At 33.1% G+C, this 12,215-nt stretch overlaps 1 protein-coding gene across 1 annotated transcript; it reads left to right on the top strand.

Moving 5' to 3' along the window:
• Window positions 1–11,069: 11,069 nt before the first annotated feature.
• LOC109177580 (flagellar attachment zone protein 1-like) lies at window positions 11,070–11,831 on the top strand. Its single transcript, XM_019326963.1, has one exon. It carries the CDS (start codon window positions 11,070–11,072, stop codon window positions 11,829–11,831), a length of 762 nt encoding a protein of 253 aa, XP_019182508.1.
• The last annotated feature ends 384 nt before the right edge of the window (window positions 11,832–12,215 follow it).

The raw sequence follows: 12,215 nt of genomic DNA on the forward strand, positions 1-12,215 counted from the left end.
TCATTGATGCCATGGCAGATGAGCTGAACTAAGAGTTTTGGGCAGTCTGCCGGTGGTCCAACACAACTGGAAAAGGATTGTTACTTGTCGTAAAATAATGCAAAACACTCACGTTGTCCTCACAAATCACTAGTGTATATTCAGAATGCTCTCTCAAAACAGTGTCTTCTTAGACAGGGGCAGATCCAGAAATAGTTGGGTGCGGGCAAAATTTCAAATGATAATATATACGAGATCATACACTTGACACTTTAATACTACCATGAATAAATGAATCCTCAAAAGAATTTTATTTTAAAGAATTTCTCCATGACTGAATTAAAAAAAAAAAAAATGCATTCATATTATTAAAGAATTCTCTATTAACACAAATAAATTTCAGAAGCAAGCATGAGCTAATTTAACTTTAAGACATTAAAGTTTTAACCAAAGCAGACCGAAGACTACAGAGTTACTGAGTTAGAAGGTTTCATTTGATGCAGTAAATATTGTACAGAGTATTTGTTTTTCCTTTCTAGTTTCCTTGTTCACACAATATATTCAATCACATGCATGATCACAAAACCATTATCATCAAAATTAAAGCTATTGAAAAGAAACGTGAAAAATGGGCTTTAAAAGAGAAAAAATGCTCACCAACAAATAGAGAAACAACAATCTGCAATAAGAGATGATTTAGGTTGACTTTAATTTTCTTAATCGAGCAATTGTCGCTTAATCTGAAAATATCTTTCATTCTTCCTAAATTTTTAATCCAAATAGATTTTTGGAATTCTTTATTTCACCTTCTTTTGCTGAGAGGACTCCCAATATGAGTTTTAATATAACAAGGACTCTCAATATTAGATAGTTTAGGATTTCTATTCCTTGTCTAAAATATGTATAAATAGACTCCAACAAATTAAACAATATTCAGCAATACAATACTGATATATATTAGATCACTATGCCACCACCGCGCGCCGCTGCTACTCCACCTATGCCACCGCCGCCTGCCGCTGCTACTCCGCCCATGCCACCGCCGCCTGCCGCTGCTACTCCGCCCAGGCCTCCGCCGCGTGCCGCTCCTACTCCGCCGCCCATGCCACCGCCGCGTGCCGCTGCTACTCCGCCCATGCCACCGCCGCGTGCCACTGCTACTCCGCCGCCCATGCCACTGCCGCGTGCCGCTGCTACTCCGCCTATGCCACCGCCGAGTTGGAACGAAGAAAAAGGAGATGGGCCATGGACGAGTACGAAAAGGGCTGGTGAGTATCAAAAGATGATACAACAGCAACATATGAGGGCCGTTGAGTATCAAAAGATGATACAACAGCAACATATGAGGGCCGCTGAGTATCAAAAGATGATACTACAGCAGCATATGAGGGCTGGTGAATATCAAAAGATGATACAACAGCAGCATATGAGGGCTGGTGAATATCAAAAGATGATACAACAACAGCTTATGAGGGCTGGTGAGTATCAAAAGATGATACAACAGCAGCAAATGAGGGCTGCTGAGTATCAAAAGATGATACTACAGCAGCATATGAGAAGTGCTGCTCAGTGGCAAAAGATGGTACAACAGCAGCTTTGAAGCATAAACTTAAAAGCATCCCAACTCCAAACAATAGCCGCCACCCACCTCACAACACTAGAGTCTCTTTCTCTGCATGAGACTGTATGTTCAACTGCATAATTTTGTTGGTTTTGAGAATATCACTACATAATTCTTTTAGAAAGTCTTCGAATTCTTTTGGTTATCAAATTAATTTAATACAAGCCGGGATCACTTCTCTCAACTCTCAATATTATCATTGCCATTAACTTCACCTTATTACTTCATCTTTTAGAAAGTCTTCAAATTATTCAGAGCTGCTCCTTTTTTTGCCCATTCGCCTTCTTCGTCTCTGAGTCTCAGAATTTGGTTATTGAGACGTCTTTTCCGAACAGAATTGTGGAAGAATGTTGTGTTCACACCATCTTTTAGCCAAAATTCTTTGGCTCTCTGCCTCCAAAACCAATTTTGATGTTCAATGGGTCTCTGGTGTTGAAATTGTGCATCCTTGAACAGCGCACAGCCATACTGGTCCTCTCTTCGTTTCAATAATTCCATGCGCCTCTCCCAGTAGCTGATTCTTTTTGGAAAATTCTTTGTATAGTTTTTTCCCCAATTCCAAATGGCTTCTGTACAATGATTGATTCTGGCCGGTAAGTCCAGGCCTCTCGTTGTCGACCAGCTAGTAATGACAATCTCACGGCATTTTGTCTCTTGTCGAACATGCAACAAGATTGGTAGATGGTCACTCCTGGAAGAAACTATGGATTGCGCTTTAGCTCCCCCAAATTTTTCACGCCAGCCATCAGAAACTAGGACTCTATCAAGTTTAGCTTGAACCCAATCGAGTTACCTTTCCCAGGTAAGAGAGAATGAGAGATGTAGATTTTTTATTTTTTTTGGTTGCTCAAAGTATCCCTCCAGCCCTCCAGCCCAAGAGAGATGTAGATGATCTTTCATGTGATTCACTAAGGCCTTTTATGATGGAAAAAATTACCCTATACATGGTAGTAGAATATCCTTATGGTTCGATATTTATGGTAGAGTGACGTAATTAATGGGATATGGAGGTGAATTAGTAAGAAGAATGATATTTAGGCAATAAGAGATGATTTAGCTTGACTTTAATTTCCTTAATCGAGCAATGTCATTTAATTCCTTCTTCTACCGCTAAAGCTGGTAAGTCCTGGAGTTGAGTGCCTGTCTAACTACCATCCAATACCAGACTGACTTCTTGATTGACTACTCCTAGTCCATATTCCATCAAACATAAAAGTATACAAGTCCTTACCATGGTAAAGAAAATCAAACATTTAGAAAGAATAAGAAAGCAAATTGTAATGCACGGGACACTTTAATACACATTTATGAGATTTCTTACATCCTTCTACACCTCTCTTGAACTTTTATATAGCTTCTTATAGTTGGTAAAATTTTTCTAGAAACATGTATATAGTAATCTATAGAATATTGTGGAATGAATATAAATACCTCTCAAGGAAGCTCATTTATAATCATCAAATGATTTGAAACTTCATTAATTACCTAGAACGAACACAAACCACTGCCATCTCTAGTCTTACGGCAATTCATATAAGCACCAAGATATAAAGTGCAGTAAACCAATAGAACAATACAAGCCTACATAAATAGAGTAGGACAAAAATAAAGAGTATGAATTAGCAGCAATTAAAAAAAAAAGTTAGTAATGGCGAATTAGTTCAATATTCTTATCACGTACATAAAAACATAACGTATCAAAAGCTTTTTTTTGAATGCTACTGGTTCGAGACTCAAATTTACAACCTTCCAAGTGGAAGTCCAACCCAGGTACCATTAGACCACATAGTCCTGGTACATTCTTACGATTTTGAGGTAGGCCTATCCCTAAAATACGCTAATAAATAGAGGCAGACCTTTTCTGTTAAATATTATATTTTCTGTTAATTTTCATTAGTTTACCTTTAACTTATTGATTGCAATAAAAAAGGTTTTAAGTTCGAACCCCATCCAATCAAAGTCGGCATAATTAGTACTCTATTTTACTCTTATTAAATTAAACTAGTTTTTTTTACGCGCTTTGAGCGAATGAAATAATGCCCAATGATTATTTTTAAATAATTATTTCAAAGTATATCAATGCAATATTATATCGGAGATGTTCATGCATAGGTAAATAAATATTGAATTTGTTTATTTAAATCGTTAATTTAAAGTATATAAATGCAAGATAATATATGAGAGATTTTTTTTTTTTGAATGTATATATGAGAGATTGATTATATTGTCACTAAAATAAATGTTTGCAACTTTGTAATAACGCTAGTCTAAAAACGATAGTCTAAATAAATACTATTTTTATTTAAATTTCTCTAATTCTTTTTTGAGTAGCATTGTCATTGTCTTCATCTTCAGTACATGTCATCTTCTTTTTTAAAAAAAAAAATTTATTTGTAGTGTGTCATGTGCAATTGGGTTACTGGTGGTAGCATAGATAGATTCCTGGTGCAATGTGCAATGAGATTATGGTGTAGGAAGCTTTGGTAGTGGTAGTTTTTCCCTACAGGTTTCATGCGTTGTGAGATGTGTGTCGTAGGTTATCATGTGAAAGTATTGAACAAATTAAAATATTAATATTTATTATATTTGTATAAAATACTTGGTATATATATAATATATTTTGTGTTATAACTTTGATATTTAATTACAAGATAATGTAAAAATTAAAAAAAAAAAAAAAGACATTGAACAATGTAATGAATATAATAAATTAATAAATTTGAAGGTAATGAATCTTTGAATTGTATAAAATAAAGATAATATAACTAATGAAATTATCTCTTTTTAATTTTTTATAATGAATAATTTTTTTTTTTTTAAATAAAGACATTATAGACATCTAATTCTAAATTAATTAAATGCATATTTATTATTTTTTATTGTCGCTACTAATTTATTTAATTTAATAAGAGTAATAAAGTGACGTCCATACTTTTCATCAACAATAATGAAATTATTGATTTTTTTTTTTTAAATTTACATTCGTTGTTGAGACAAATTGTTTTGAGAGTTTGTCCATGACAATTGTTACAATTTCTGTCAATAGAGGATGATAAGAAATAATTCAAAATATATAGTTACAATAGATATTGTTATAATGATATAGTAAAAATTAACTTACAAATTTCTTTAGAAGTTTGATAAAATTCTGATGTGTAAACTTGCTCAATTGGAGTCAGTGGGATGTCAACATTGTCAATTCTTTGGAAAATGGTCCTATCGTTTTAGAGTCCAGGTGTAATTGTATTTATGATCAACAACTTTGTAGCTAGGTCGCGGAGGTCTGACAATGATGTAAGAACAATTTTGTCCGATAAAAAAAAATAACAGTATAATATTTGTAAAGTAATGTACAATTTTACCACTATAAAAATACATACAAATAAATATTAATACCATAACAACCTAAATCATACCAATAATGCGAAAGTATAATTTAAATATTATGTTTTGTTATGATCTAAATAATCAAAAGAAGATTAATTAGACGGGAAAAAAAAAAAAACTTCAACCTAAATTTGTTTTTTTTTTTAAATGCATAAAAATCAAATAATTTTTAAAGTTCTTGATTTATAATCTTTGGTGCTTAACTTTGAATGTTATGTATTTAGTTGGACTAATTATTTGACCAAAGTTTATGTTAAATTTTATATTATTTTTTTTTTGAATGCTACTAGCTCTATTACATTGTAGTATCTGTTCTAAATTTTATATTATATATTTTTAATACTTTTTAACATATTCGTAGTATATGTTTAACAATTATGCCAACTCTAATTGGGATGGGGTTCGAACCTAAGACCTTTCTTATAGAAATTAATGAGTAAGTTAAAAATAATAAATAGTTAACGGAATATTCCGTTACTAAAGTTTATACTTAACGGAATTTAGGTTATTTAAGGGAAGAAAATAATATAATAGAGGGTAAATAAGGAAAATTATTTAAAAAATACTAAAATCAAAATAATATGAACCATTCATTTTAAAAAACAATACTACCGACATTTTTTTGTTCCAGTTAAGGGCCTAATATTATTGGTTCTTATTAGAATTGTATGTATGTATTGTATGTAGATGTAGATGTTGATGTAGATAATAATTTAATAGCTAAAACAAAAAAATAATACATATGCATTTCTTTATTTTAGAATTATGTGTCTACATTGTCTTTATTCAAAAAAAAATTATTCATTATCAATAAATTAAATAAAAGAAATAATTTCATTAGTTATATTGTCTTTATTTTTCTCCAATATAAAAATTCTTTACATTCAAATTAATCAATTGATTACATTTGCTACATTATTGTCCCTACAATGTCTTTATTAAAAAAAAAATCCATTATCAATAAATTAACTAAGAGAAATAATTTTATTAGTTATATTGTCTTTATATTTCTCCAATGTAAAAATTCTTTACATTCAAATTCATCAATTGAATATATTCACTACATTGTCTATTATCTTTTTGTGCACTATTTTTTAATTAAATATCAAAGATATAATTCAAAATAATGCTATATATTTATTTACCAAGTATGTTATTAATACCATGAAAAAATTAAAAAATATATATAATTAATGAAGCCAACCATATTAACTACAAGAGGGATTTGTTGACAAAGAGAGTATTCAAATCACACAACAAATTGAAGTGGGAACTACCTCGCAATGTCCTTGTTTAACAATCAAGAGTTAGCGGTTATCGCTCAGATTATATTAGCGGATTTGACCAGCGAATTATATCAACGGTTGGTAAAAAGATATTTGAAAAAATTAACTGTTTAGATTAACATGTAAAATGACCTAAGGGTATACATATAATAATAATAATAATAATAATAATAATAATAATAATAATAATAATAATAATAATAATAATAATAATAATAATAATAATAATAATAATAATTGTTTTAAAAAATAAAAAAAATATAATTAAACCAATCATATTAACTACTTGTCGGATTTATTGACAAAAGAGTATTCAAATCACACAACAAATTGAAGTGGGAAACTACATCGCAATGTCCTTGTTTGGCAATCAGCAATTAGCTCTTCAATATTAGTATATATTTAATATTTTATGCTCTAATTTTTATTTGCTCTCTCTTATGTCCCGTATTGGTTTCAACCATACATATACAATTGTTTTATTGACAATTATAATCAATCTTAATTATATTATCTTAGCTTGCATTTGTAAACTTAGAATTACCTATTTAAATACGCAAATTCAACATTCAATTAGAACAATTCTCATATAATCTTGCATTGATATACTTTAAAGTATTTATTTAAAAAAATGGATATTATCTCAATCGCGCAATGCGTTTAAAAAATTAGTATAGTATAGATTTGGTGTTTGGATGAGGAAACGGCTCCCAGCACTGTGGAATCGATTAGGTGCTTCATACTTTGTGGAGCCACGAGTGGTGAGGAAAATAAGAGTGGTTGCTGAGAGGACTCCCAATATGAGTCTTAATATAAGGACTCTCAATATGAGACAGTTTAGGATTTCTATTCCTTGTAAGTTCTTAGTCTAAAATATCTATAAATAGACTCCACAATATCCAGCAATACAATATTGATATATGTTATATCAACCGTAGAGAAGAGAAACTATGGATTCCGATCATTATGCCGTTTTAGGCTTACCCTCCGGCAAAGAAGGAGCCAGGCTTTCTGATAAAGAGATAGCTAAGGCCTACCGTCGTAAAGCTTTGGAGTTACATCCAGACAAAAGACCTGACGATCCAAATGCAAAAATATATTTACAAAAGCTGAAGGCCTCATATGATATTCTTAAGGATGAGAAGGCTAGGAAACAGTATGACAGTCTGCTCCTTGCAAGGGCGGCAGAAATTCGCGCGAAGCATAAGAGAAAACATGAAGAGGAATTAGCTTCCATGTATGCTAAAAGACGTGCCGCTGCTACTCCGCCTATGCCACCGCCGGGTTGGAAGGAAGCAAAAGATGGGCCGTGGGCGAGTATGAGAAGGGCTGCTGAGAGGCAAAAGATGGCACAAGATTTAATGTTACAAAATATGTTACGGAATATGAGTGGCAAAATATGGTAAACTAGCAGCATATGAGGGTGCTGAGTGGTATGATACAACAACAGTATGATACAACAACATTATTATTGCCATTAACTTCATCGTTATCCTATCGCCGGGTACTTCCCAACCCATTCCACCCCAACTCATTCCATCACTCGGCCAAGCTTTCTTGAGCCCGAGCCCGGCATCACTGGTCACTTCACATCGTAGTGTATAGTAGAATTGTGCTAGAAAGTAAATCAACACTTTTAGCACGAGGCTAATTAAGATTCTCACTCATTAAAAATTTAAACTTAAGTATTTGTTGGGTCACTACATCTACACTAGTACAAAACAGTTCATTCGCGCCTATTGTAGGCTATTGTCAGTACTTCAGGCATCAGTTGTTCACAGTCGCCTAATGTTCAAACTAATATTCTTTTGCCTGTCAAATTTTCCTAATTCAATCATTTAAATTGGGAAGGAGGCATAAAAACATTAAAAAATGAAAGGAAAACAATATACTTCAATCTGCTGAAAGCTTCATCCAATTCCTTGCAAATCCCAAAATCCAAAAGAACTGCATTTACCGAATTGAAGTTACTGCTAAAGAAATACAGGACGGTATTTCTAAATTGTTCATTGATCGATCAGGGAGCAAAGTGAAGAGAGAGAAACCATTCATTCCTTCGGGAGAAACTAGCACATTACCAGGATGTAGATCACCAAGGACAAATATCATTTCTGAAAAGGCCTCTGCTAAGGCTTTTCCAACTTACAATAACATCAAAGATGGGAAATTTCTTCCATTATATCCTTATAAAACTTTGGAGTTGAAAACCCAAAAGAAATTCTTGGAGTGAAAAAACATTGATTGATTTCATGTGATAACCAAACAGTCAAATAGCTAGGTTTTACTTTCACTAAACATGAAATTCCAAGTGTAAAGATCAGAAAAAGAAGGAAATTCCAATTGTCATCTTGCCAATCCTAAATTTGCAAGGATAATGTTAGTCTTATTCAATATTGCAAAACGACATTGTTTTGAGTGAAATAATCCTAAATTGTTCAAACTCTAAATATTTTTTAGGTTAATATTTAATATTTTATTATTAACTATTAAAGTATTAAATAGTTTATAATTAAAAAATTAAAAACAAATTTAAAGAAATTTTTAAAAATAAAAAATGCACGGGCGCCTAGGCGTCGATTAATTCCCGCCTAGGTGCCCTAGGCGCTAGGCCCTCCCTAAGCGCCCGATGGGCGCCTAGCGATTTTTTCAACCATGGTCTTATTATTGGTGTAGTCATTCGGCAGGTCAACATGACCGATTGAATGAATGATAAAGGTAGATGGGTAGAAAAATTAAGTAAAGACACAACAATACTTTTTGCGTGAAAATCACAGATCTTTTTGGGCGGTACGAAGTCAAAATCCACTATTTCTTTAGGTGGTTTTGTAAATGATCAGTCTTTCTCTCCAGAGAGATGTAGATTTTTTATTTTTTTTGGTTGCCTAAGGTATCCCTCCAGCCCAAGAGAGATGTAGATGATCTTTCATGTGATTCACTAAGGCCTTTTATGGTAGAAAAAGGTGATTTAGGTTGACTTTAATTTCCTTAATCGAGCAATGTCATTTAATTCCTTCTTCTACCGCTAAAGTTGGTCAAGTCCTGGAGTCGAGTGCCTGTCTAACTATCATCCAATGCCAGACTGACTGCTTGATTGACTACTCCTAGTCCATATTCCATCAAACATAAAAGTATACAATTCCTTACCATGATAGAGAAATCAAACAATTATAAAGAACAAGAAAGCAAATTGTAACGCACGGGGCACTTTACTACACATTTCCGAGGTTTCTTACATCCTTCTACACCTCTCTTGGACTTTTATATAGCTTCTTATGGTTGGTAAAATTTCCTAGAAGCATGTACATAGTGATCTATAGAATATTGTAGAACCATTAACTTTGTGTAAAGATTTATGGAAGATTCTATAAATTAATTAGTCCTAAGATTTAGTAAATCTACACCATTCATTAAAGATGTGGAATGAATATAAATACCTCTCAAGGTAGCTCATTTATAATCATCCAATGATTTGAAACTTCATTAATTAGATAGAAGGAATACAAACCACTGCCATCTCTAGTCTCTAGTATATATGGCAATTCACATTAACACCAAGTTATAAAGTGCAGTGAACCAATAGAACAACACAAGCATACATAAATGAAGTAGGACCAAAATCAAGAGTATAAATTAGCAGCAATAAAAAAGTTAATAATGACAAATTAGATCAATATTCTTATCACGTACATACATAACGTATTAAAAGCTCAAAACATTTTTATGATTTTGAAGTAGGTCTATCCCTGAAATATTCTAATAAATAGAGGCAAAGCATTCGAGCTGAGCATGCTAAGGAATCAATGTATTATCACCTCTTCAAATTATACCAATTGTGTTGAATTTTGGGGTAGGTCTATTCCAAATACTCTAATAAACCGAGGCAGAGCAGTCGAGCTGATCATGATAAAGATGACAAGTTAAAAAGTTGTTGTTGTAAGTCCATAAAGGAGTTCACAAGTAAGAGTTTATAATCTATCACCATAACGTTGTTGTAAGTCCATAAAGAAGTTCATAAGTGAGTTAAGAGTTAATGTATCTTCTTTACTCTATTTAAGCTAAAGCAGGTGCAAAGACAACGTTGTTCATATCATCGGGATAAATCCACTAATAATTTTGTTGTTTTCATTTGGTTACAACTCTGTATTGTGTTTATGTCGAGGATCTAGTCATTCAGAAATTAAATTTTTATCAATGAAAATAACAAAATTACTAATGAATTTGGGATTATCTGGATATCCCGTATAATCAGAATCTGAAAATGCATCAATGTCAACATAGAGGCTAATTTTGTAAAAGAAGAAAATAACCAAGTGTGATTCCCGAACATATCAGCCTTGGCATGCCACTAATCAACTAGAGTAGTAATCTAACATTATAAACTTTCCAAATTTCACTAAAAATAAAATTGTTAACAAATGAAAAATGATACATTTTGAAAACAATATATTTTTTATCTTTGTGTAATGTCTCGTATTTGTGCACCGTCGGGTCTGTGATTTTCATTGTAGTGAGATTTTTCCCAACAAATTTGGTATTTGGATGAGGAAGCGGCTCCAAGCACTGTGGAGTCGATTAGGTGCTTCATACTTGGTGGAGCCACGGGTGGTGAGGAAAATAAGAGTGGTTGCTAAGAGAACTCCTAATATGAGTCTTAATATAACAAGGACTCCCAATATGAGATAGTTTAGGATTTCTATTCCTTGTAAGTTCCAGTCTAAAATATCTATAAATAGACTCCACCGTATCTAGCAATACAATACTAATATATGTTAGATCAACCGTAGAGAAGAGAAACTATGGATTCCGATCATTATGCCGTTTTAGGCTTACCCTCCGGCGAAGAAGGAGCCAGGATTTCTGATAAAGAGATAGCTAAAGCCTACCGTCGTAAAGCTTTGGAGTTACATCCAGACAAAAGACCTGACGATCCAAATGCAAAAATATACTTCCAAAAGCTGAAGGCCTCATATGATATTCTTAAGGATGAGAAGGCTAGGAAACAGTATGACGATCTGCTCCTGGCGAGGGCCGCAGAAATTTGCGCGAAGCATAAGAGAAAACAGGAAGAGGAATTAGCTTCCATGTATGCTAAAAGACATGCCGTTGCTACTCTGCATATGCCTATGCCGTGGACGAGTATGAGAAGGGCTGCTGAGAGGCAAAAGATGGCACAAGATTTAATGTTACAAAATATGTTACAGAATTTGAGAAGGGCTGTTGAGTGGCAAAATATGGTACAGAAGCTTATGAGGGCTGCTGAGTGGCAAAATATGGTAAACCAGCAGCATATGAGGGGGGCTGCCGAGTGCCAAAATATGGTAAACCAGCAGCATATGAGGGCTGCGGAGTGGCAAAATATGGTAAACCAACAACATATGAGGGCTGCGGAGTGGCAAAATATGGTAAACCAACAGCATATGAGGGCTGCGGAGTGGCAAAATATGGTAAACCAGCAACATATGAGGGCTGCCGAGTGGCAAAATATGGTAAACCAGCAGCATATGAGGGCTGCCGAGTGGCAAAACATGGTACAACAGCAGCATGTTTTCCATATATGAATATTTTTGGTTTTTAAATTGACATGGCATATACATTTCATAATGAGTCCCTTTGCATGAAACTATATGTTCAACTGCATAATTTTGTAATAAGTACTCCTCTTTGTTCTTGTGACAATTAAGTCCGTTTCATATTTATGGTGTTACATAATTCTTTTAGAAAGTCCAATTCGAATTTTTTTTAGTTATCAAATTAATTTAATCAATTCAGTTGTGATTTTGATATACTAACCTTACGTTAGGAAAGAAATTAAAATTTATCATCATATAAGAAACTAGTTTAACACCCTAGGATCACTTGCAACTAAAACTTTCAGTTGCAACATACTCTTGTCTTTGTGAGTGAAGTTTAAGTGAAAATCACAACAAAAGTGAACATGGAGG

The sequence above is a fragment of the Ipomoea nil genome, unplaced genomic scaffold, assembly GCF_001879475.1.
Source record: "Ipomoea nil cultivar Tokyo-kokei standard unplaced genomic scaffold, Asagao_1.1 scaffold0805, whole genome shotgun sequence".
Lineage (NCBI taxonomy): Eukaryota > Viridiplantae > Streptophyta > Magnoliopsida > Solanales > Convolvulaceae > Ipomoea > Ipomoea nil.